General features: G+C 37.7%; 1 protein-coding gene across 1 annotated transcript; it reads right to left on the bottom strand.

Moving 5' to 3' along the window:
* Positions 1 to 3: 3 nt before the first annotated feature.
* On the bottom strand, positions 4 to 27,933 carry PSMB2 (proteasome subunit beta 2; the record flags this gene model as incomplete). The annotated part of the gene is made up of 6 exons (XM_006924509.3): positions 27,718 to 27,933; positions 23,255 to 23,377; positions 20,957 to 21,027; positions 3,597 to 3,759; positions 2,095 to 2,144; positions 4 to 84 (listed from the first exon to the last, which is right to left on the bottom strand). Coding segments are annotated over exons 1-6 (579 nt in total), but the record flags the coding sequence as incomplete, so codon positions are not given.

Below are 27,933 nucleotides of genomic sequence, written 5' to 3'. Positions count from 1 at the left end.
AATGTTGTCCAGGTCATGGATGCCATTTTTGTCGATGATTCGAACACTGAAGGTTGGCAGATTCAGGATGAAGCGTTTCTGGAGCTGCAGAGAGACATGGAGGAAATCAGTGATCAAATATTCACTCAGCACCAACTATGGGCCAGGCTCTGTTTGAGGCACTGGGCACAAAAGCAGATAAAAATCCCTGCTTTTGTGGAGCTTACATCCTATTGGAGACCGTCGGTACTAGGACAATAAGGAAAGCTCAAACTGCAGCTGAAGGCTGACTGACTGGAAGGTAGTGAGAACTGGGAGATGCAGTTGGGAGCTTGTCTCTGGTCAGTCAGCTAATGAAAAATGAGACACTCCAATGCTCTATTTCCCACAGTCTGCTACCAATTAGACTGGTAAACACAGACTTCTCTTTTAAAGTGGTTCAAGGTAATAAGCCAACAAAAGATTGCCCTAGGAATAAGCTTTGGACCAAAGCGAGGTGCTCCTAGGTCCCAACGATTTGCTCCAGTCACTCTCCCACGTTATAAGGACTGTGTGATTGTGTGTGTGTAGCTGGTGGTGTGGTGGGAAGGACTGTCAGCAAAACTGCTCTTGGAACAACCCCTGCTTCTGTCTTCTCCAATAGAAGCTGCCCTGTCATTAAAGTAACATCTCTGCGCTCTCGTTGACTCCCTGCTTGAGAGGGTGTTCCGAAGGAGCTGTGGTCTACATGCATGGAAGCAGACAGCCCCACAAACCTGGCTGGAGATTACCAAGGAAGAGACTGGAGGAAATCATTGCTTCTGTGGCTACCCTTCCTGGATGCCTCACTTATACTCCAGAGAGAAGGCACAAAGCTCCCTACCTGCTCCTTTAGGAGCATATCCTGGAAATGTCCACCTCTCCAGGCCTAAGCCCTCCCACCTTTGACGTTCCCTGTCTCCTCCCACCTCCTTTACTGCTGAGGACTGAGCAGCAACAACCCATTCACTTCCAGAGACTTCTCTGGCTGACACTTATGTTCAGAAACAAGCTCCAAGATCAAGAAAAGGTGACCATAAGAAAATATGGGTTTCTAAAATGATCATCTTTTGGATCTATGAGGAATAACCTCAAAGCACTTGTATTCCAGTGGCTTCTTCCTGGCAGCCCCTTGCAATACTTGGGGCTGCCAGACTAATACAGCCTCTCAGCTAAATGGTTAAGAAAAGCACATGAGTTTATTTTCAGCTTCTGCTTTGGAAAGGGGATTTACAAACAAGAGGAAGAAGGGGGCACTGTGGACTGAAAATGACAGGCCTGTGTAGAGGTAAACTGACATTACGTCCAAAGCTCCCCCTGCTCTCATCCTCCTACTCTCTGACTAGACCATAAATTCAAGTTAATCCTTAGGCCACAAGAACAGTAAAAGGATAAAAAAAGGCTAAGGGAGCTTTCTTTTCCTCCTCACCCTCAAATCATACCCCAAAGCCTCTGACTTTTAGTAGTACTAGAATGGGTGGAGTCCATGTTCTTGGCCTCATAAACTAAAGGATTCTCTCCCCTTCCACCTGAAGCTTCCTAGTTGCTTTCTATAGCCTCCTGAATTCTCAGGGGAGGCTTTCTCTCCTGGACTCATGTACTGTTAAGGTAACAGACAGTATGGCAACTCTAGGTGTCACAAGAATATAGCAGGTATAAAGTCTAGGGCAGCAGTTCTTAAAGTATGGCCCAGTTACCACCTGCAGCAAAATCACCTGATGGAACTGATGGTTAAAATATCTTAAGGCTCTACATCAGAACATGTGAATCAGAAGGCAGCAGGGAGGCGGGTGCTGAATATGTTTTTGGTTTTTAAACAAGAATCAGATGATTCTTATACATGCTAAAATTTGAGAACGACTAGTCTGCATGAACCAAAAAGAAATTAAATTGTAAAACTGACATTGATGATGAGGTGACCCATGAGAGGAAAAATAAGCTCTATCTCTGGTAGCAACTTCACATCTGGTTAGTGGGTATTTATTACACCTTCTGGCAAGGATCAGAAAAAATGCAACCGAGGAACTAGAACATTATTGGCAAACAGAGACAAAACATTCTTTTCAGTCCTTTCAGGATCCCATGGGGGCTACTCACCTCCTCTAGACATTTCCTTAGAAGCTCCACTGCCCTCTCACGTGAGATAGCTGAAAAAGAACACAGAGGCCAAGCACTCAAAGGTCTGCCATTAAATCCAACTCTCTGCCACAACTCTTAAGTTTCAAACTTCTTCAGGTCAGTGTGTCACACAAACGGAAAAGACAAAAAAAAAAAAAAAAAGTCTAGCCTTTTAGCTTGCAACAAACTTATTCCATATGCAGTCGAGGGTGCCCCAGACCCAATGCTCTGGCAGCCACAAGCCATTGCAAATTGATTTGCTACAGAGAAGGGTAAGCATGACGGAATTCTGCCTCCCCTGGCCAGGGCCTGCCTCTAGAGAAGTCCAGCGGCCTGCCTCTTTTTTTATAGCCCATCCCCCCACCCACCCCCACCCGGACCAGGGCTTAAACCAGTTCCATCTGCCCTGGCCAGCTGCAAATCAGGGAAAGGAAGGACAGAGATGGAGTTTCAGCCTCATTTTCCCAGCTGGGTCTTAGTTTAACAATGGAAAGAGAATTCATAGGATAAGGCTGAGACTCTCACAAAATAGAAGCCAAAGGAACTGTCCATGGGCATGGCAAACGGGGATGACATATTATGCAGTTAGGCTTCAGGGGTGGTTGGTGGTTATTTTGGTGGGCAAAATGAGCTCTATTATCGACAGATGCCAAATCAAGAAAACAGTCACTAGGAGGCCAGGCTAATTCTTTTCAGGATGTGGCCTGGAGCTCTGGCAAAGCTGAGGTTGAGCGAGAGGGCAGCACCAAAAAAGGAATGAACAAGCCAGAATTTTACTATACTGACAGGGAAGAATGGAATGTAAGAGAGAAGTGGTCATCTGTGCTGCATCTAAGGACTGTAAAAGCTAAGACTCCCAAATATCTAGTGCTCACAGTGGCTAAAGTTGAGGTTGGGACTGGGGTTAGAAGATAGAACTTAGCAGAAAAGCATCCCTGTGCCAAGCTGGCAGTTTACGGACAAGTAGAGAGCAAGCTTTGTCTTGCAGGAGGGGGCAGCCATTGGGTGATAAGAACCAAGGAAAAGGTCTAGATTTGTGGTCTTCAAAAGCTTTGCCTTTAAACAAAGAAGTCCTCAGTTGTCACGCTGGGGACCTGTTCACCCTCACAAGCTCAAAACAAGCACACAAACCACTTGGTTTACTTGTTCATTCTCAATAGCTGATAATAAGCATGCAGGCAGAGCAAAATAAGTGAAAAAATTGACCATTTGTAACTGAACAATTATCGTTTTACTCACTACTCAACCCCCATTTAAAACAAAATAAAACACAAATGCAATATCTCATTTTGCCTGGCAAAAGAGGGACTTTTATCAGCTTTTGAATAACCCACAGGAAAGAACAACTTCCAGAGAGTACTTGCATGTGCTTCTTAGGCTCCAGCCTTTATTCAAGTCCTGGCCACCCAACTCCAAAGGGTAGTGCACAAAACTGGGGAGCAGCTGAGGATGGGACTCTCCTACTGAATGCTAGAACTTACTTGGTGTATAGTATCGATCCAGGATACTGAGTGTCAGGAAGGCACCATAACCATGGGCTGCAAATGGGGCCTTGGCCAAGGCTGCCAGGTAGTCCATGTAGTAGAGCGCTGGACCCTCATGCTCATCATAGCCAGCCAGGAGAAGGTTGACATGATATGGGGTCTAAGAAAGAAAGATGTTGACAAAGTGATCGTCAAAGCAGTAATACCAACACCTCTTCCCACAGCATATGGGAACATTCCAACTCTTGATGAATAAGAAAATAGCAGCAGCTAAGTCAAGCATGATGAAAGTAAAAATTTAGAGAAATCTAAAGAACCTAGAATGTGGTAAGAGGTAATGGGAGGTCGGCTTGCTTTCTTTGAACAGAAGACCACTTGGAGCACTTTAAGGTATATGAAAAAGCTTTCTTCTTAAAGCCTATGGACCAGAACCTGTTACAAATGCATTTCAAAGGCAAAGCATGGGTGCTCTTATGTCTCTTCAAACTGCTGAAACCAAAAAACACAATTCTGAGAGTGTCAGGCCACAGACTAAAGAAAGCAGCAGCTCCATCCAAAATAAACAGGCTCAGTCTGAGCACCTGAACCAAAATCTTAAGTGGTTAACAGTATGCCCCACTATTAAGGAAACAACTCAGGGTGGGAAAGGATAGTAGGTCTCAAATATCTAAGTAAAATTACTAAACTGTTAATGCAGATAATGATGATGGAACTCCATGAATACTAAATCTACACAGAACTGTAGATTTAGGTGAAATGCTAACATTTTCCTAATATAACTAGGTTTCCCTAAGATAACTCAGAAGTAATTTTTATAAATGAGACAAATAAAAAGTAAATATAACTTGGATTTATAGGTGGTCTTCGTTTTACTTGCAAATCTAAGAATACAAGTTCCTACAGAGAACCTTGACTAAGTCTGCCTTGCTCTTTAACTCCAAATGGATGATTTTTTTTTATACCAGCTGGGCCATTTTCCATATTAAATTCAGTCTGTCTATGCCCCCGGGCATCAGCAGTGAGATTCCCATTTTACATGGCTTCCTTTTTCTCTGCAAAATGTGTTTTCCCTCTTGCATTTGCCTGACTGGATGGGTAGTGAGCAGGCCTTGCCCAAGGTTATGTTACCATCCCTAAGTATTCAATTTAGTGCACATGAAATGAAATCAAATACCTTTATGCCCCCTGTTACAGAGCATAAAGTAATAACAGCTAATGGTCTTAAAAGTGACATCTTACATTCTTTGAGCACTGATTAACATGGGCACTTAGCAGCAGCCTGAAGAAACTCCTGTTAGAAGAACACATGAAAATATTATACTTACCTGGAATTCCAAGCCAGCTGTGCTAAGTAACATCTCCTAAAGATTACAGAGTAGCCCTAACCTGCAAACAAGTTTCTGCCTTGGGGATAAGATGGTGGATATTCTTAGAAGAGTAAGAATTGACCAGCAATAGTCAAGTCTTCTGAGAAAATAATTACCTGCCTATCACATTTCTCAGTGGGTAGTGTGCTACACTCTGCCAGGCTCTGGAATTCTCTGGGGCATTCTGTGACTACAGTCTTAGTAAGTCTAACCCTAGGAAAGACATTTAACCCCTATGAGCTTCTGTTTTCTCATGTGTAAAACTAGGTTAATTAATCTTTCCCCTTTCTATCTTCTAGGGACTATGGTGAGAAAAAATAACAGAGGCGAGGCATCCCCAACTCTGAAAGAAAAGATGCTAAGTTCCCTATTATATTATCTAGACTCCAGTTTCCTTCGGATAGCTTACCATTTTAAATGACAACAAAACTTTCAAAATTAGATACAGATAAAAAATATACTGTATAACTGATAGTATTTTTTAATATGTGAAAACAGTACTGTAATATCAGGCAAACATAAAAAAACTTGGTGTTCTTATAGTTAAAATTAGAATAGCTAAAAGGATGGGGAGAGAGGGAGGGAAAGAAGAAGAGAGAGAGAGGAAAACAGAGATAGGGAGAGAGAGCGAAGGAGAGAGGGAAGGAAGGACAGAGAGAGAAAGAAGGAGGGAGGCATGAGGAGAGAAAGGGTATCCTAACTGGTCTCCCTCCCCAAGAGATTTAAAAATACAGACTCCTATCTATCACAAAAATAAGTTCATTTTTTTGCTAAAAGGATAACTCTACTCTTCTTTATCCACTGGCTAAAACACCCATTGCATGGTTAACGAAAACAATTTTATCACGTTGCAATGGTATATTAAGGATCCACCCAAATATCCAGAGACCTAACCAGCAGAACCCAGATATGTTCTACTTCAATGAGGATCTTGCCCATAGTATAAGATTAAACTGTTTAATATAATTAATGTGATTTTAAAAGCCACCACCAAAAGATTTTACATGAAACTATGTCAACAGAATTCCAAAAGTAAACTGTCTTGCTTAATTGGTCTATATAATATCATTTATTTATGCTTAAGCATCTGACACACACACTTGTCAAAGTTGGTATTCAGAAGCTACAACACGTGGTATAGAAGATAACTCACAAATTATTGTGTGACTTCGAATTACCAACTTCGCATGTGTGAGATGCTTAAGCATAAATAAATGGTGTTATCTAGACTAATTAAATCAATACATCTGTGTAACAACTTGCAGTTTCTGAAATTCTTCTGACAATGCTCCATCAAAGATCTCTGGCTCACACTAGTTTTTTAAAATTTTAAATAAAGTCTTGTGTACTGTCACTCTCTCACTCTAAGAATCATGGCATTCAAAACGACTAAGCCATAGTTACAGGTTTCTTGACTGTTACATTCCTTTATAGTCTCAATTCATTAGTGTTTTCTTAGATTGAGACAAATGTCTGGCTTGTTCAATGATGTATAAGCATATAGTACATGCAAAAAAATATTTGCTGAATAATAATCATACCAGAATGCATTATATGTTTTTATATGTGGCTAATGCCTAGTGTCATAAGATTAAGAAAACCATTAAACAAATGCCAAAAAGTTATAGGCCCTACTTTTGAGAACTGGTTCAAGTTTTAAATCAACCACCAGTTTCTCTCTGAGTATATACATATTGCTGCTTTTTGCTAGACTCCTGGGTCCTTCTCTTTGACCTCCCTTTAGACATGGGTTGCTAAGTAAAAAAAAAAATTTAGGATACAGGTTAGGTGTTTAGAATTAAATAAAGGGAGACAATAGCATAAATATCTCAGGAAGAAACAGCTGGGCTACACTGCAGAGTTAGACCTGAGTTTGAAATTTGGCTCTATTACCAGATGTGTGGCTTTAGAAAAGTTAGTCACTTAACCTCTCTCAATTTTAGTGTTCTCAGTGAAAACATGCAATAATACCTACTACAAAAGGGCTGCAGTGCAGATTCACAGAGATATACATATAAATAATAAGCACGGTACCTAAAACATAGTAAAGGCTCAGAAAATGCTAAAATTATTACTAGAGAAACACCATCATCTATGAAGTTCAGAGTGTCCATGAAATAAATAGGGCAAGTACTCAGGAGAAGCCCATCTACTCCTGGCACTGAAATACAAGATAAATTCCTCCTAAATGTCTTCATAAAGGAATACGAAGAGATGTTTACATAAGTGCCTGGCACACTGCCTGACACGTGGTAAAATGCAGTAAATGATAGTTTCCTCCTCTCTCCTTCCCAGACTCTTTCTGGGGCCCTACGGTGATGGGGTTTATTGTTGCAAACGTTCACACATGAACACTTAGAATATATCTGCTTTATAGTCAACCCACTCTAACCTATCTTGAGATTGACAAAAGCATGAAGACAGATTTTCTGGAAGCCTGAAAAAACAAACCAAAAACAAATCCTATATCCAGATTTGGAGAGTAAATTACCATTAAGTAGCTTCATGCTGTTTCTATCCTTACAGATATGTCCGTCCTGAATGCTGAGCCTCACTTTCCAGCTATTTTTTCGTCTTATTCCCCAACCATGATCAGTATAATATGTGAGAATTTGCCAATTATTCTGGGGAAATGGGAACACTAATCAATCATGACCAAATTTCCAGGAATCCTCTTTTACCAAGTAATCCTTATTCTGTGCATGATATAATTTAGTCTTTGCCTGTGTCCCCTATTCTAATTGTTTAGATAGCAAATCTAGGGAATAAATAAAGTTATGAGGTCACCACGGGGAGGGGGAGTATCTTATTTATCTAGGTATCTTCCACAGCAGAGGCCAGGACTGAATATCATTCTGAACTAACATAAACATCCAAATAACCAGTAAATGAATCCAAACATTTAGTTGAGACACTCTGTCCAATGGCCTTGAGGATCACCAACAACTGTTTGCAGTCAAATGCCAACAACGCTTAGTTTTAAAGTTGTATCTAATTGATGTGCAAAGGAAAAAATTTAAATGAACCATCCAGGGAACTCAAAATGAATTTTAGCTTCTAAAATAAGGTACCACCAAAATTTTGCCTCTTTTTACAAGAGGGAAAAAAAAGAACCTAGACAAATGTGGTTATCTTTTCTTCCCTTAAAAAATACACAACATAAGCTTATTTTTAAAGCAGAGAGCTTTAAGTCATTTTGAGATTTCCTCATTTATAGAACAGGGATAATAACAGTGTACATCATTATAGAGCTGTGGCAAGGTTTAAATAAATGTGAAGTACTCAATGTAATGCTGTTACTAATAATATAGATTAGTTATTATCACCACCATCGCTACCACCTCCATCATTTTTAGGATCCTACTACTACATTATTTAACAGATCTGACTAGATAATAAGAAGATCAAGATGTACCACAAAGAGCCAATAAAATTATCTACCTTTTTTGGCTTCTAAAAGGGATAAAATTAAGGCCAGGGAATTAGCCAATGAGCGTATCTTTTATGTACTTCTCCCTGGGATTGAAATGGACTTCCTAAGTACCTCTGAGCTCTACGGAATTGAGTTCAGTTCTACTTCGTACATTTGAGCTCAGTTCCCTTGTACATCCGGGAATGAGAGATGTACATGGCACACATACACAAACTTCCCTTAAGTTAGATGGAATGTTGCCCTCCCTCCAACTCTTGCACATACAACTCCTTGTATATTTCCTCTCTCATGAAAAAGAAACACCATAGTGATTAAGAAAAGTGTGAAATTCCATAAATTTTACAGCTAAAGAGAACAGTTGTGATAAATACACTGAAACAACAAAATCAGTGACGAGAGTCTGGGCGGTGACAAGCAGCGGTGTGACATCTGGCGGAAGCCAAAGTCACAGCAAGGGGGAGAGAGGTGGGCGTGAGGAAGCATCCTGCAGAGCGTGGACACAGAAAAAGAGAGGAAATGACAGTCTTCTTTTGGAGCCAGGCCAGCCTTTGCCACCTCTAATTGAATAGGATGATGTCGCTATGAGAGAGATGCCTTGGTGGTACAGTTTCTTTTGCGATGTGCTGCACCTTGGAACATTAAGCAGTGTGTGAAGCATACTTCCATTCCTGGAGGGTCAGTAATTTGGAAGGAGATGCAGAACCACCAATGAGACAAAGGAGTTTGTCTAGTGATGACAGTGTTTTAATGGATTTCTAAATACGCTAACCAGAGACTAGGCTTTGAAGGAAACAGTGCCTGCTATTTCTTTTAGTCCAGCTGATTGTCAAAGCTGCCTAAAATTTCATCTTTGGCACTGAGAGTATTTCACAAAAATGCAGTTATAGAGTTAGCAGAGATCTAAAAGCTCAATTAGTTTATCTAACATTCCTTTTACAAACGTGGGACTCAGGTTCAAAGAGGAGACAGTGACTTGCCCTAAACCACACCGCTAATTAGCGTCAGAATCAGGACCAGAATCCAGGCTTCCTGATTCCAAGTTTTGTGTGCTTTTCTAGGAAACCATGCTGCCTCCACAAAATGGAAATTAGTGTGAAAATATGATTCAGTATGTAAATGTCAGTTTCACACTCAAATATTTCAGAATGTACTATTTTGCATACCAGCATCTATTGTTCTCTATTTCACATATCACATCTCATATGACCAATAATATTTTAAGTTTCAAAAGGGCAGGTTTAACATCAGACCATTATGATTCCTCTAAAGGGTCTAAAACTATGTAAGACATGTAGTAAGTACTCAAAAAATATGTGTGATAACAGATACCAACACCTTAACTGATTTACCAATGCCCAAATTTTCAACTTCATTAACAAGTAAAATGGATCAATTATTATTTTCTTACACTGTGCTCTGAACTCTGAATCAAGAGCTTGTTCACAGAAAATAAAATTTAGAAATCAAATGGAAAACATTCACTTAAAAAAAAAGAGCTAGTTTCCAATAACCAACATAATTTACTAGCTAGCTCCTTTGGGTGGGTTTGGTGGTATAACTTGCAATGTTCAATATTTTAAACAAAAACTATCTCAAAAGATTTCAGCAACTTGCAACTGTCCTCATGATCTAAGAACCCTTTCCAGCTCTAAAAGATTATGGTTCTATGAATGAGGATGAGGCTAGGGAAGAACTATCCATCCCTAATGCATGAGCAATATAGAATCATTTGTATCCTCATTTTAATCCTCTTTGACACAGGCCTTTTTAAGGAAATCATCAATTTCTTTTTCTAATAACAATGGTGACTATGCCTTAATTATAAATGTACACAATTTACAAAAGTTATCAACTAAGTCCTGCGAAAGTTCTCGAGACTACAACACAGGATAATTATGAAGTGGGAGGGTGCCCCAATCAATTTCACTTTGCATTTAGAATGTGAATATATTATAAATTCAGTAAATGCTATTTAGCCTTAACTCTGTGAGAAGAATTGTGCCAGGTGATGAAGATGAAAACCTGAATCTGGAAGGAGCTCACAAGGTAGATAGGGGTAGGAAGGATTCCAGATGGAGGAAACAGCCTATGTGAAGGCAAATAAACATAGAGAAACATGGAATGTCTGGGTATTGGAGATTATGGGACACATGTACCTAGTGAATTAGGAAATTTTAGCAGGAAGCAGAGAGTAGGAAATGGAATGATAGGAACTGGAATGATACTGTCATTGACTTCGTAGACTAAAGAATGTGAACTTCAGTATATAAACCATGGAGGAGCCAGTAAAAACCACTCCCATTCTCCTGTCAATCCAACCCAAGCCTTTTTCTCATCTCGGAACATTGCAGAAGCAGTAGGAACAGCAGGGGATCTGTAGAATATGAGATATATTTGCAAAGTAGAACTGACAGAATTATTAACTAGCAGACTACAAGATGAGGGAGAGAGTTGTTAAGAGAAACCTCAATAAGGGGAAAGGTGGCAGAATAAATGTAATTTTAGATCCAGTGAGCTTAAGTTGAGCTGTCTAGAGGCAGCTGGAAAGAAAAATTAGTATATAGCTGAGATCATGAAATTGAATAAAGAGCCAGCGAGTCAGGAGGCTTTATTTACACAAACACACATTCTATGCTTACCTGTGGAAGACAGTGAAGAAAACAATTGTGACAGGACAATATTGCAGAGGTATTTCTAGGTTCCCATGAGAGCACAAAGAAGTTGAGGGTGACGTGTATGTGTTGGGAAATACAGAACAAGTTTCCCTGAAGATTGCTGAACTGAGTCTTAACCAGCAATTAAGAGTTAGCCATTTGGAAATGTGGAAGTACATTCAGGGGAAAATGACCAGCAAAGTGGTGAAGTAGGCAAAGGCAGAGATACAAGAGAGAACCACAGAAAGCTAGGGGAAGTACAAGTGATTCAGTATGAAGAGGAGAATGTGACTGAGAAAGGGATGAGAGGGAGGTCAGGAAACACAGCAAGAGAAGAAGTGAAAGAAGAGAGATAAAGCAGAGAGGCTAATCTCTAAGACTGTGAACTTGAAAGTTTAAGAGAGTAGTTCTGGGGAGCTGCGGAAAAACTGGACTTTTTTCTCCTTCATGATCACAAGCTGGGACCAGTCCTATTATCTACTGTTGCCATTGGGGAAGGGGAGGAGCTAGGAAGTTGAAAGGTGAAAACAGTTTCCTTTTAATCCTGTGGCTGAAAAAAGTATGAATTTAAACTACTCAGAATACTAAACTGAGCTTCACAACAGGGATGTTAAACTGACTGCCTGATTTTCTTGCTCTCCTCTTTCACATTTATCTTTTGTAGCACTAAAAAACAAACTGGACCATGTTTATAAATTCTCACACTAAACTGAGAAATAAGGAAGCAGGTGTGCCTCAAAAGAAGCAAATCTTTGATTTTCAGAAGCCCAAGACAAAATAAAACATTACTTTGAAAGTGAGACTGTCTAATCGAGATTTCCTTTTCCTTTTCTCTGAAAGGGTGGTATACCTGTCTGGTGTTGGTAGACGCAAAATCATAATATAAAAGTTGTCTTCATTTTCTGTTAATAATGATTACCTCATGTCCAAATGTTTCTGCTTAACACACTGGCAAAAATTCTTATAACAGTTGAGATCTTATACACTCAGGAATGTTACTGCTAAATTTAGAACAAACATTTTAAACTATAAAATCAAAATACCTTTTAAATTGTTGTTTGAATAAACTATGATTTTTAGTGCTGTAAGTCATAAGATAGGCATGTGCTTTTGTGAAAAAAGCAATAAAGATCTGAGATCAAATGTGGCTTTATCACTTTATATTTGTGTTACCTGAGATAGTCACTTAGTCTGGGAGCCTCAAGTACCCTATCTGAATGTAAGGATAGTAGTACTGCTTGCCTGACAGCTGTGAGGAATGAAAAGTTGTTCACTGTGTTAAAGTTCCTGGAAGAAGGCCTAGTAAGTAGTAGGTGCCCAATAAATGTCAACTGCATCTGAATTTCAGGAGGAGAAAATTTAAATATATTGTGTATTTCAGTTTTTAGCAAAACTAGATTTTAAAGTCCCTCTTCAATAATTCCAAAATTTCTATATATTTTACTTCTCTAACGCCACCACTAATTCCAAGTTTGAATGATTCTCCTATTAAAGTGTAATCATAGTAATTAGAAGTTTAGAAATTTAATGAGTTGAAATGCAACATAGCACAGATGCCTTATTATACCAACTAGTTAACACAGTATTTGTTTTCTACATTAATTTTACTTGCTAATCAAAAATACTGCTTTCTCCCAAATAACATCAAAATAAAATTGCTGACTGTGCAATGGTAAAACCAACAACACCATGTCTGCAACAAGACCACTTGAATTCTTTTTTTTAATGAGCTGGCAGTTTCTAGGGAAAATTTAAGACTCCATATACCTTTAAGTCAGTTCTCAAAAATTCAATGCAGAAGCCATGCTTTGTACACAAGTACATATTAAGTTGTACATCCTAAGCATGTCCATAAGTATCTATTCATGTTGAACATCAGAGCTGATTCATTTCCCTGAGTTAATAAGTCTGCTAGAAAAGACTATTTAGGACTAGATATGGTTGTATATGTTTTTAGGGGTCCATAGCAACTAATAGAGAGTACTCAGGAAATCCTGCGGAGCAGACTATTTAGGAGCCCTTCTATTAGAACATAGTGCTCCCCATTAGCAGCCTAGGTCCAACACGTTACTCCTACCTCTTCAATGGACATAGACGCTCCTCATTGGTCTCCCTGCTTCTTTCTCCAAATGCTCAACCAAAAAGCAGCCAATGGTCTAACCAAATCTCATCTGATCATGTTAACCCCCTCTTAGCCAATGAGCTTCCAGAGAACTCCACTGCTTTTAGCATAAAGATTTTTCATTAAAGTTTTCATAATGTGGACTACCTCTCTAGTTTCAATCTCTTACCAGTCCTCTAAAAACCTCAGCTGTATTTAATAAACTACTTTGGACTATATATATATAGTCCACTTTATACACTTTAGAAAGTATATATAAAGTGTGTGTGTGTGTATATATATACACACACACACACACACACACACACTTTAGATTGTGGAATATATATATATATAGTAAAACTATATAAAGATACTTATATTTGTTTTTCAATCAGTAAGCCCTAACTTATATACAGTACTCCACTAATTAAAACAGATAAAAAATTAGGAGTAGGAGGCTTAGAGAACTATTTGTCGCTGCTCAGAACATCATCAGAAAACCACTGGGCCTAACCTAACATATGCTCTCACACACCTCCTTGGTCTGCGCTTCCAGTGCTCCCTTCTGTTTCATCTTTGCCTTAATGACAGCTGGTCCTTCAAAGTTCAAGTTAGGCTCTGTTCCCAGAGCACCTATCTGTATGGCTACTGCAGCACTTGTCACTCTGCAGTGCAATTGACTGCTTACTTCCCTATTTCTCCATCTGAAGACACACACTGAGCTTTGTGTCTCTGCTTCCTCAGCCCCAAAGACAATGCAGGCTATAGATCTGCTAAATGAATATCAGCGCCTATGGCACTTCTCAGCTGTAGGAAATAGCACAAATTAAGAGTCATTAGAAAGGTAAATATGGAATTCTGGAGGGTTATTTCAGTTTATAAATATTCCTCAATATTTATATTAATTATATAATTAAATTATGTAAATCATATAATAATTAGATTATTATTATTATTTCCTCTCCTTTCTTTTTTCTTTCCAATCTAGTTAATCTGATTTGCTCTGTTGTCTATACTCAAGAGTAATGGTAAATCTGAACCTGTTTTTCTCATTTTTAACTTTTCAAAAAAATGTGCTTTCCTGCCCTTTTAGCCTTTTCCTTTTCTTAAACTTTTTTTTAGTGAAATAATACATATACATAAAAGTGCATAAGATATACGTGTATAGCTTAATGAATAAAGTGAATACATATGTAACTACTTCCCAAGTCAAGAAATAGAACAATCAACTATTTCTCCATCCAAAGACTTCCCACTGTCTTCCATTTTAGATTACTGTTTTTAAGGAGAGAATAAAGAAAAATCTCATGGAGGTTTTGGGATCAGCCCCTAGATTCATATCGCTACATGATCTTGTGACAGGGCAGATAAAGAGGCACTAAGATGCCAGGGTATATGTGTATGTGTATCTGTGAGTATGTATGAGGACATGCCCACACATGCCAGGGCACTGGTTTAAAGCAATCTTAAAAGTTGGGGTAAACTGGCACTTCTGATGGGAAACATTTTCAGAATAAAGGGATATTTTTACCTAGCAGACACAGTACTCCGCTGCTCATGACTTAAACCAAACCTTGATAGGAAACCACATAATTTTCAAGACATAGTTTTAAAACAATACAAATTTAGACCAATTACCTATACTGCTTCACCGCCATTGTGGGTAGGAAAGATGCTTTAAGTGAAAAGTTGGCATTATGAAGTTGTACAATCCCAGCCACCCAATAGGCTTATTCCATTCAGCCAGAACAGGGGTTCTCTCTGCTCACAGCAGGCATCCAACAGGGTAGCACATATATGCTCTCTGAGTGAGAAAGCAACACCTTCTCACATACAACCCCCTGGAGAGAGATAGGGACGGGGACGGGGCGGGGGGAGGACTTTACACCTGCAAAACTCCTAACTCTATCAGCACTAGGGCTGGGAAAAACAGCACATATTTTTTAAAAAGAAGGAAATAAAAGGTTTCCTGATAAAGCCAGTAACTTTCAAAGAAGAATCTTCTTAAGCCATTTTTTCTTAGACTAGTAAGTATGATTCAACATCTAACTCTTTGTCTTCCTGATAAACTTAGTCAAGCTCTAATGACTGTATAAGCAAACAGCTTAAAAGGGCGGCTGTCAGAATTCTTAGTCTTCTTGGTAGAAAAACACTATATGCACAAAGTATTGTCATATTAATTAAGGCATCTCAATTTCAGGCACATCTGTCTCTGGGTCTTTGGATAATCAAAATGACCACTAAAAATAGAAGAGCAGTATCTCCAATGGAGCAGACAATGGCCCACCCCCAATCCCAAGAGACTCCTTGTGAGATGTAACCTGGGATGCACATGTGTTTTGCAATGCCACTGAGTACCCATATAAATGTATCCATATGTTTTCAGGTTTTACTTTATGTCCTATTAAGGCTAGGAGACAAAAATAATTAACGGACACATAACTCTCGGCCCATTGTGAAAATCCAGTTAGCTGACTAGTTAACTGAGGTCTGGTGGGAAAGAAAATTGCTCTCCAGGTCTAAAAGAACTGCACTTGCACTAAATTCCATGAGTTTTATGCTGAACATCTTGATTTTTTTTTCAACTCCCCTATCACCAAAAGCCAGTTCTGCCAAGATGCCCGGGCTGGGTAGCAGCAGTGTCAAAGGCTGCCATTTGCTCCAAGGCACTGCCATCTGCGGCAGCACAACATTTTGTCTCCGGAAAATAAACACATCTGCCTTTGCCAGTGTCCTCCCACTGTGCCACCCATCTGGAGCAGGTGAGCTGGAAGGCAAGCCAGAGCATGGGTGAGACAGGGGCAAGCAGGGGATATGAGGCCTCAAGGGAGATGGCACATGGAGGAAGAAGGCAGTGCCGTGTCATGTCACATCCTGCTAACCACATTTGCCAGAAAGCATGTGAAATTACCCTTGTTAGTGATATTTTAATCACATGTAACAAATGGTTGGTTGTGTTTAGGAGATAAGACCTGCAAAGTCAAGGTTTCACCTGGGCCATCTGTTCATAAGGGTCACATGACCTCACTAATACCAATAAACAGATGATATCTTTGTGCCAGCCACCAAAAGCAAAAAAAACAATAACTCTAGTGGTCAGAATAGAAGGCTCAAAGCAACGGGATTCTTTTAGGACAGGAACACACTATACATGCCTACTATTAACGAGAATTATACCCAAAATTCTTTCATACATATTCCTTCCCTTTCACTGAAAAAAAAAAAATTCAAGTCTGGCTATGGTCTTGACATTAAATTTTTAAATCATACTGTTTGGGGGGGGGCGGGGAAATTATTCAATCAAATTCTCTCTTTCTCCCAAGGTTTTTCTACTAGCTCACAGGAGAGCTGGTGCTAACCTCCTGGAACACGGCTCTTTCAACTATATCATTCATTTTCAACCTTTGGTGGGATGGGGACAGTGAAGCCACTTTTTCAAACAAAATCATACACAGAATCCCAATATATAAAGTAGACAAAAGCTAAGTTGACCTATATGAAGTAGATCTAAAGGTGTGCCATCCTGACCTTGCTTGCTGAGTTTCCTGAGGCAGCTTCATGGAATAAAGTTTGAAAACCACTATACCAGTCTAGATGATATTTTCCCAACTCATTATTTCTATTGTTTATTTGCTAAGTAAGCATTTACAAGTATAGCCCTATAAAAAGGTAAATTACCAAAAGCCAAGCTCTTCAGAATAGGTTCTATGAAAATACTTTGGCCAGTGAGGAGCAGTACTAAAGCCCTGGGGATTACACACCACGGAAGTCAGCACTTTCCTCTAAGCCTTGCCACACGCTCCACATTCCACAACGATAACAGATTCAGTTGATTCATACCTCAATCTCTACATATGTAAAAACAATAACAGAAAATTTCAGGGCATTCAGATGGGCTACACCAAATGTACCACATAATTCATTTCAGGCAAGAAATAGCCCCCACTGCTTATCACTCTCCCTTCCACAGCCCAGTAATCAAAGCATAAGGAGAATTTAAACAAGCCTTGTGTGAACTATGCCTGTAAGTCATCACAAAATTTTCAAAATAATCCTGTTAAAAATCCAAATAGTAGTTCCTAAATGATGGAATCACTTATTAAATACTATTTTCCAGGGAGATATCATTCACTCACTCAAAATACATTTTGTCAAACCAATGGTTAATTCTCAGTTCTCTTCATTTGCCACATTTGATCATGCCTTCCGTAATAGATAAAGAAAGTGAGGCTCAGCAAATATAAGTAACTTATTCAAAAAATCATACAAACTAGTACATATCAGAGACTGGAACTGATATATGACTCCAAAACCCATGCTCAAAAAAGCCTCATAAATATTTGAAATTGTGTGTCAAACCCATAGCAAAAGCCTAATAAGCCCTTTTTCTGCTCTGTAGGGTAGAACCAGAAGCAGATCAACTTAAATGTACACATGCATTTAAATAAAAACTAAAATAAAGGCTCTTGATTTTTCCCATGTGTCTTTTTCCATCTCTTCTTGCTGATCTCATATATTTAATTCTCACATGGAGAAGTAAAATCCGTTCATTAAGAATACTTTAATAAAATTCTCTTCCAGTGTATAAATGCACAATAACATTTTCATTGTGTATTTATACACTGGAAGAGAATTTATGGTCTATATGGATCTAACTGAATGACATTTATTCAGCAAATCTTTATTGAACATCTACAATGGGTACACATTTAAACCTTATCTATATAATCCTATGTGGAGAGCTTGACATTTTAATAGAACTGAACATTTCATGCTTCCCCAAATTACTCCAGTAATTAATAAAGGAAAAGGTATGAAAGAGTATGGTATTTGAAGTGAGAATTTTACTTCAGCCTTTAACAAGCGATATGAGTGCCTTTGGTATACTTGGACACATAAGGGAAATACTACTCTTTATCAACCAGCCTTATTATCCTTGTAAGAAAATGGATAAACCAGCCTTATTATCCTTGTAAGTAAACTTGTTTCATGGTGTCATAATAACCATTAAATAGGCCACATACATAACTATCTAAAATAGCACTGTCCAAGAGAACTTTCTATGATGACAAAAATGTTCTATATCTTCAATGTCCAATATGATAGCCATTAGCCACATGAGCACTTGAAACATAGCTAATGTAACTGAGGAACCAAATTTTTTACAGAAATAAAAGTTTATTTCTCATTCAAAGTCCAGGAGACTCTCACCCAGGAACTGAATTTTATAATTTTATTTAATTTTAATTACTTTAAATTTAAATAGCCACATATGACTAGTGACTACTTTACTGGACTGTGTTGATCTAGAACAAAGCCTAGCACATAACAGATAACTGACATTGGTTTATTTCTATGTTCTCTATCATTATCAGTAATTTTTTATATCCCCCTCTTTACTAGATCAGTTCAACTAAAATAAAATAACTAATATCCCCCTCTTTACTAGAAGATCAGTTCAACTAAAATAAGTAGAATCTCCTATAGGAAACTAACTTATAGCTATTAAATTGCTTCTTCACCCAAACAGCAATAGGAGCATAAAAACAAAAGTCATTTATTAATTAGCTGTATGCTCCATACACTGTGCTAACAACTTTGCATGATTACCTTATTTATTCTTTATGATAATTCAATGAAGTAGATGTTATTATTTTGTAAGAAGGGAAATTAAGCTTAGAATTTGTCCAAAGACACACAGTTAGCAAGTCAGTAAACAAAGATTTAAACCCAGGCAGTCTAATTCCAGAGACTGTGCATAAGGACCATGTTAAGCTGCCTGCATTTTAAAGAACCAGTTTACATAAAATTATGTACTCCACAATAAATAAATGTCCTCCCAACCAAACGCGCGTGCGCACACGAGCGCACGCGCGCGCGCGCGCGCGCACACACACACACACACACACACACACAGAGCAAATTGGAAATACCACACACACACACACACACACACAAACACACAGAGCAAATTGGAAATCAAACAATTTGAGCTTTAGACACAGTGTTATGCATGCTAACCTAAAGTAAGTCTCATGTACTAACTGGTATAACTGTAAATGTACCAAATCCAGTGACTACACTTATCAGTAAGGCTGAAAAACCACCACCACCTTTCTCTCTAGAATAAAATGACTAAAATATAAACTCCTATTTTAGAACAAATAGCCTATTTTGATAAAAGGGTCAGGGAGCAGAGACTGGACCTAGAAGCACAAGGCATAGGTAGTCAATATTTACTAGAGCCCCATGTCACTGGGATATGTATTTGTTAAGACATCAAACATTTCTGCTACAAGAAGATTAACTGGATTCATTACATTTGCATGAAGCACACTGCCACTCTTATCTCAATTCTAAAAGGAACTTATGACAGCATTTATGACAAAGTGTTTATTGTGCCCAAAGCTGGAATTCTTATTCCAGTTCTGCCTGACAAGTCAAGAGGCATATTTTACACAGCAAGCCATAGCATACTCTTTACTGAATTCCACAAGAACTTCTGGGTAGCAGGATAGGTCATATCTGACCCATTTTCTTCTCTCATGAAGACGAAGACGTGAAAAAGAAAAGGCCATTAACTTTTTACCCAGATCAAAACAAAGTATGTAAATCTGTCTCCTCCAAATCCATCATGTCTCTGGTTTCTCTTCAAAATTCATGATCCTTCATATTGCACAAGCTCTTTGGCCAAAGCTAGCATTGAGAAGTTCTCAATCCAGTATTACCAGTCACTAAAAATAAACTTCCTTAAAGATCTGTAATAAGTAACTTTTTAGGAAAACACTTGTACTTGTTTAGAGTTCCATCATACATCAGCTTACGGAAGTACAGATGAAGCTAAAACCCTAATAAAAAATACGAATAGCACCAATGTTCTAGAAACATTACTAAAAAAAACCAAGGAGCTGATGTAAGATAGAACAGTCAGGTAATTATGGAACCATTTATGTAGCTTTGCCTGACCTGGTACATGACCTGGAGCTAGTCTCTTTGCCACTTTATGCCTTTCAATCCTTATTAGTGATAGAGAATTAACTACTATATATCTCAGTCGAATAGTGAGTACATTAAATTAATAAACAAAATGCTTTGGGCAAAAGTCAAATAAATGTTAAATATTATGAAATATTAAGCATTCATTTTCTTAGCACTCCTGTGGGGTTAGGAAGTTATCTAGATTTCATAGATGTGTAAACAGGCACAGGAGGTAGGTCACATGGTAAGCTTCCATTTACTTAGTCCCTGTGGGAAGGGAATAATATATAACTTTAGCAATCATATGAACCCTCTTGGCATATCTTACACAATCTTTAATACATTGAATCCTTAACTTAATGTTGCATCTTTTAACATACCATCAACGGAACAAACACAGCTCTGAATAAGTGAGGAAAAATAATTCTGTGTGCTTTGGCAAGAACAGTCATAGAAAGATACAGATAATCTCAAGATGAAATTTGCATTATTATTTTCAAGATTTCATCTCCACTAACATGTAGAGTCCTTCAACCATAGGAAATAAGAAACATGGTTTCTATGAAAACACTCTGAAAATAATTTTTAAAGGCTGTCACAGGCTTTCATGATGGTGTGTCCCATCCAAGTTCCCTGGAATGTATATTTGCCCTTTGGGCTTTTTAGCAACTGTTCAGAAAGAGAAAACAAATCCAAAGAAACTAAAGAATGAGAAGGGCTAAGGAAGGCCAAAATGAGGGCAAAAATACTACTCATGTGTAATGGAATATAAAAAGAAGCACAGAAGATTTTTTGCTCTTATCTAAGGCTGTATTTCTTACCCGACTCCGAAGACAGTCAGCCAGGTTTCGGCGTGTGAAATTAGCTGCTGCTGTAGGAGACAATTCATAACCTGGTACAAGAGATAAAGGGTCACATTTAAGTGAAGCAGAAGGAATAACAATACCCCAAATCATTCCACCACTCCTCTTCTTACAGCCTACCATCCTCTGTATACTCAAGAATATTTAAAGAACAAGGAGTACAATCTTATTTCTTGTCCTTTTCCCCATATAACAGTTGTGAAATGGCTCGTTAGTACTGACAATAATTCCTGGTCACATAACAGAACCAAGGTGAGATCTAACCATTCTGTGGTAAGAATAAATTCACAGCCTTAAGTTATTCATTCATCAACAGACTGTAGTTTCCTCTGTATAATGAAAGGGATACAAATACAAAGGTGTTGAAAAAAAAAGAAAGAGGTCTTGAGATGCCAATTTTTTTTAGTTTATTTTAAAAAGATAAAGGGAAAAGAGAGGCTGGGAGTTAGGATCGTCTCAGAGTTATATTTTACAAAGTTTTCTTTTTTAAAAAAGTAACTTTATTAAGAAGTGTAATAGGATTTTCAAAAGTCCAAGCCACCGAAAATAAATTTTCTACCATTAAACATTTTTAAAAAGAGTATCTCAAATGTAAAACCTTTAAAAAAAAGTTGTAATGCCAACAAAAATACAGTCCAAAGGAATGGCATCAGGTGTGAATTTCATAGTGCACTCACTTCGGAACGTAACTCTCAGTAAAATGGGACTAGTACCGAAAGACACAAGAATGACTCACAACTCAGCAGGCTCACACATAAAATGCCAATTTAGAAAGACACATAGCATGTGGTTATTCCCTATAACATTTTAAACACCAGTGTCACGTAAGATTTAGATTAAAATTCTAACAAATATTTATTGAACAGCTACTATATCTCAGGGTCTATGTTAGGTGCTTTCACATATGTTAATGAATTTCATCCTCATGTCAAGTCTCTTAGTAAATATTAAATCATAATGGAAGCAAATTTAGACAAGCAGATATACTTTCCAATTCTCTACCTAATACTGTAAATACAATTAAGGATTTGACAGTTATTTTAAAGGCAGAAAAGTCTGATGCCTGACCACCCACAGATACATTTTTCTTTCTTTCTCTTATTTTAGCTCAGTTCCTAAACTTTAATATGCATAGGAATTACTGCATAAAGTTACATACACAAAACTATACTTGACAGGTAATTATAATGCATCCTTCACTTGCCATGTAGGCAAAAGTAAAACCATTAAAAAATAATTCTTGAAATTTTCCAAGCTGCTTAAACCTAAGTACATGTGCTTTAGGTTCCTGACTGGTGGAGAATGAGCCCTGTTCATCTTTGAATTCTCTATGGTACTAGGCAGAGTGTTTAACACAGATGAGGCCCTCAAAAATATTTATGGAATTGAATAAATAATCCTAAATTTGCTGCCTAAAAAACCATATGAATGAATCATATCTAGTCATTTTACATATACAATTATATTCAAATTAAGTTCCTTCACAGCTCCACATTATACCAGTGCTGTGTATAACAGTGTTATTAAACTGTGAAATAAGTAAATGAAAATAAGGTTCTTTCTGCTAGACTGTCACTATAAAATTTCCTAGATCAGAGGGCTAATAGCTAATATTATTTGATTAAGGGGCTTTCCCAGTGGATAAGAGTTCATGAGCCCCAGAGAGAACTCACAAAATATCTCACAAAAAACTAATTATCTTCCTACACAAGAACTTACCAGCAAGGCAAGGCAGAACTCTTTTATGACAGTAATGCAATTACTCAGAGGTTTAAGTTTACAAAGCATTTTCATACATATTATTCATTAACATTATTATAATTCCATTTTAGAGATAAGGAAAATAAAAGGGCCAGAGAAGATAAGTGACTTGTCATATCAAAAAAAAAAAAAGTAAAACCAGGTTAACTTAGGTCTTTTAGTTCTGAGATTCAGATATACTTTAGCTCAAATCACATCCTCTGAAATATCTAAGATTTAAAAAGTCCGATAGTACCACACCCATCTCTAAGATGGTGTTAGTTTTATCCCCCAAGTATCAGTGTTATAATGGTTCTCTTCTCTGCTCTGAGAATTTTGTAGAAAATCTTTAGGATCAGAAAGAGGGTCTAGAGATAAGGTTTCAAAAATAAGAAGACTCAAACAAAAACATGACCACCTTGGTCTGCTCATGTGGATAACCACCAATAGAGAATATTCTTTTCAGTTCAAGGTTAAAGACAAACCAACTAAAAATACATTCTAAATGTTACCCACCATTTCGCATCTTATAAAGTTGCACATTTTTCTGAATATATTCTGCAAACTGTACAGTGTCTCCAGCCTCTCCAACACATAGGAGTAAGATTTTCTCACTCATCTTAAACATCTTGTCATGATCTGCTCAAAGAAAAAATCAGTGTTAGAAATTACCTTCTCAGAAATTTACAATTATATAGGTAACTACAAACAGGTTTATCAATTACTATATTTAATAATTTGACTAATCACTGTTTTTAGAAGATTTTAATGGGCAACTGCATTAATTACTCTCTTCATTCTCTATGTTAAACCCATCGGCATATTTAACGTCAATTTCAGTTGGAGAATATATATGAAAGCTAACAATTGAGAACACTGTTAAAAATATTTAAAGGCCTTTGAAATGCAAGGAACAAAACCAAAAAAACTGAAGAAATCAAGACATTACCTTTAGGCTCATGAGTACAAAGCCCTGAAATGTCTCTATTAATACAAACGCTAGTTATTATGTTTATACACATACAAAAGCACATATGAAAAAGATTGGTGCTACAATTAAAATTAAGGTGCCATCTCAAGAAAGAAATCAATTGAGAATACAAATCACCTTAAAAAGTAAACCACCTCCATTTCCAAAGCAAAAAGAAAATTAAAATGGTTGCCAAAGTGAAAATTCTAAGGAACATGTAACACTAAGCTATTTAAAAACTCCTCAAAAATCCCAACATGCTAATCTTATCTAGCTGAACCAGACTCACTCAGATTAGACAGATAAATAAGTAATATGACTACAATTAGTGCCTAAGGAAGAACATTCCATATTCAGTTTGCAGCTTCAGAAAAAGCCTAAATCTTCCTATCTTACTCTTGCTTTCACTTTTCATTTTTCAAATAGTGCTGAATAATCTTCCCTGGGAGACATGTTTCCTGCATGAAAGCTTCTGAAATGTCAAAATCCCTTAATAGGATTTAAAAAACAAAATGCTATAGTCAAACATTTTACAAGTGTTTGTGAGTTGCAGATACCAGGAACACGGCTTAGACTTTGAAAACACACACACACACACACACACACACACACACACACACACACACTGCCATTAGATAGTTTCAAATTGCCTTGAAACTCCTAAACGAACAAGCTTATTTGTTATAGACTACAAGAGATTTAAAGATTGTTAGTTTGCACACTTGTTTAAGAAAGAAAAAAAAAATTACTTACAGTTATATTACCTATGCAAAGAAAAAGGACCAGAAGAGTATTAGATGCCACTGGCATCTAAGTTTTTGCCAGTGGCAAGAGTATGGGCAATTTGTATTTCCTTCTTTTTGCTTATTAGTAGTTCCTAAAATGTCTATACTTATTAACGCACATCATTTTTGTAGGAAAGCATTACTTAATAAGTTTGCATTATTTTCATGAGAAGAAAAGCTGTTCTTATTATGTCCCATTTAGAAGAAATGCTAAAATTCTAGGCAGTAAACTGTTCGACTTTGAAATAAACTTAATACAAGGCCAAAGTGGCTTTTAAACATCTATTGCATGTCCAGTGAGTAATGAGGGGGCATATAAAAACAAAAGTGATAGATGATAATGTCTCCCTGAGTTGTGCAGGAAACAGCTTGTGTAGTTCTAGGGAATTTCTGATCCTTGACAAAGAACTTACAAGATCCACATACAAGAAACAAATGGACAACAAAATGAACATCAGTGAACAAGTCTATGGAAAACCAGCTAGATTAGAACCCAACAGACCTTAGTCATAATCTGGGCTCAATACTCTGAATCTGGGTAAATTATTTGCCCTCTCTAAGCCCTGGTTGCCAAGTATGTTCATAGTAAAGCTATGACTTATTGCTACCTAACTCATAGATGGAAAAAACTGTACATGTTCAATATTATTAGACTCAGCGTTAGACGATATAATTCAGATTATACATGCTATATAAATACAGAAAAGAAGAGCATTCTGTGTGGGCTGGAGAATTCCGAACAATTCTCTACAGGCCAGGAGACAAGAGACAAGAAATGAGGCATATAACTAACTAAAATGAAGAGTTGTGATATTTTAATACACAAGCAATCTCTGGGAAATATCTTCTCTATTTTTGTATTAAATATCTTACAAAGTGACAAACTAACACACTGATTGGAAGTATCATTCTCATTTTATACTTGGAAAAAATGAATCCCAAAAGGTTACTCATTTTCAGCATTCTCACCTATCCTAAACAAGTTCCTTCACGAAATGAAAGGTAGGAAAAAGTCCTTATACAGTCCCAAAGTTCCTATCACAAAAATTTTTATACCAGAAAAGACGATAGGAAAAACTAAATACTGAGTTAAGTGCAATTATTTCCAACCATTTTTCAAGAACTAACTCAAATTCATCTTTCTTCCATACCACAGTGATCTTTCTTTTCTCTGAATACCCTTAAGATTTACCTTTGAAATCATCAATTTAAAAACTATCCTAATACTTACTAGTGATACTTCTTTTATCATACAAAATCATTCTGTAGTATTTATTTCCTTGGTTTCTTAATGTCTTAGACCACTCTATGGATTATACATAATACGCTGCATCCCTTATAACACCCAGAAGCACTGTGTACATAAGTAGGCTTAAAGAACATTCTACTTTTCAAAGTGAATTAACATACTTTATTGTGATGAAACAGAACAACTGTAAAGGTACTGACTTGGTTATTGCTCTATTTGGGCACCACTTCATGCTAAAATCACTTAAATGTCAAAGGTCTTAGTTTCAAAATAATGGACAGATTATTTTGTTTTTACTCTCAAAATAATTTTACTCCTTTGGAAAGCATGATTTACAAACAGAACTTCTACAAACTAATCATGGAATTTCGTATAGTAATTTGACTTACAAAACAATCCATATCACAATACAGATATTTAACAAATCACTTTCAAGTCTACTTCTTCTTCAGAAAGAAAAGAACTCAAGCAAAGTCCCTCAGAGTTCTTTCCAAGTGATGACAACCTGACAACCAGATCGCTGACAAAAGCAGTGGCGGATACTTTTTTCCCTTTGTTCGCATACTTCAGGAAACCCCAGATTTAATCATTTTTCTTTCTTTAAACCCCAGATGAACTATTATCTGCCCTCAAAGCTTTCCCTAATCTCTACAACCAGAATCTCTTCTTCCTTTGGATTATCTAAAAACAATCTCTTCTTCCTCTGCAGTACCTGAGAAGTTTGACTGTACTTTTCAGAAGCAGCATAATTTTCTAGCTTGTGTTATAATTATTGGTACACATGTATGAGTCTCTTGTTAAATTGTATTCTTTTAAGATACAGGCCATATCTTATTCTTCTTTGCATCCCTTCAGCATTTAGCACTGTAAAAGTTACCTAAGTGCCCAAAATCTATTTGTCAAGTGAACATTAGGTCACCAGCACCAAAGAATAGTATTTTTTCAACAGTAACATGTCTATAGTCAATCCTGAAAACACACTCTTGGATTCCACAGATCAATAATCAAAAATCTTTAAACAATTATTTACTGAGTCCTGACTATAAGGAAACAGTATGAACAGTTATGGGCAAAAGATATGGATTCAAACTGCATAGGTTTGAATCTGGGTTCTGCCACTGTGGCCTTAGGTAAGTTTCTTAACCTCTATAAACTAACCTCAAAACTAACACCTATAAACTGGCGATATAATAATGCCTACTGCAAAAGGTTAAATGAATAATGTAAATTGCCTAAAACAACACCTATACATAGTGTTTAGTATTATTATTATTAAGTATCTGTCACTGTGCTAAGCAATGGCAAATTTTTTTTCACTAAATCCTTCCAACGAGCTTGTGAGATTAGTATTACTAACCTGATGTAACGGATGAGGAAATTAGGGCACTGCAAAATAACTTGTACAAACTCATAAAGCAAATTTAAAAAAACAAAAACAAAACAGGGCTCTAGTCTCCCAACTCCACTAACTACTTAAATGTAAGAAAAACGAAACATCAACGCCCTGGAAAACAAGGATGAGAGCTGAAACACGGGAGAGTACAGGCAGCGAAGGAGAAATGCCAAGTTTCCGGTCGCACAGTCTCACTCTCCCCAGGATCCCACCTTATGCTGCCAGTAAACTAACCACATTAGTAACGACAACAGGAAATTCATCAGAGATTCTGTGGTGCCCGGCAGACGCTTAAATACCTAAAAACTTAATTCCCTTAGGCAACTCTCGCCTAGCAAGCTTTTAACGAAGGCCGGAGCAGAGCACTGACCTGGGAGCCTTGGGAGGAGCGAATATTAAGGCCCTAAACTTGCCTGCCTGTCTCCTAATTCTAAAAAATAAGCAAGTGTAGATCGAGGCAGGAGGGGTCCCAACTCCCTGACCTCCCTGGTACCAACCCAACATCCTACCACCATCACCACGAACTTTTTCCCGGCTGCCCCTACACCCAGGCCCAACCCGGCCTCCCCTGGTTCCTCTCACCGTCCTTCATCTGGACAATATTGTTAGCGGCCACCCGGTCAGAGGCGACAAGGACATAGTCGGGGCCCTGGATGCCGATGAGATACTCCATGGTGGCGGGAAGACGGGTACTGTAGTTTCCGAAGAGTCAAGGATTCGCCGGCTTCTCGGCCGCACCGGTGAGACAGCACCGCGGACTGCAGTTTTGCTCGACGCAAGCCGCGCGACGGCCCCGGC

Source organism: Pteropus alecto, unplaced genomic scaffold, assembly GCF_000325575.1.
Source record: "Pteropus alecto unplaced genomic scaffold, ASM32557v1 scaffold39, whole genome shotgun sequence".
Lineage (NCBI taxonomy): Eukaryota > Metazoa > Chordata > Mammalia > Chiroptera > Pteropodidae > Pteropus > Pteropus alecto.
Note: the sequence above shows the minus strand (reverse complement) of the source record. Positions and strands in the feature narration are given on the sequence as shown.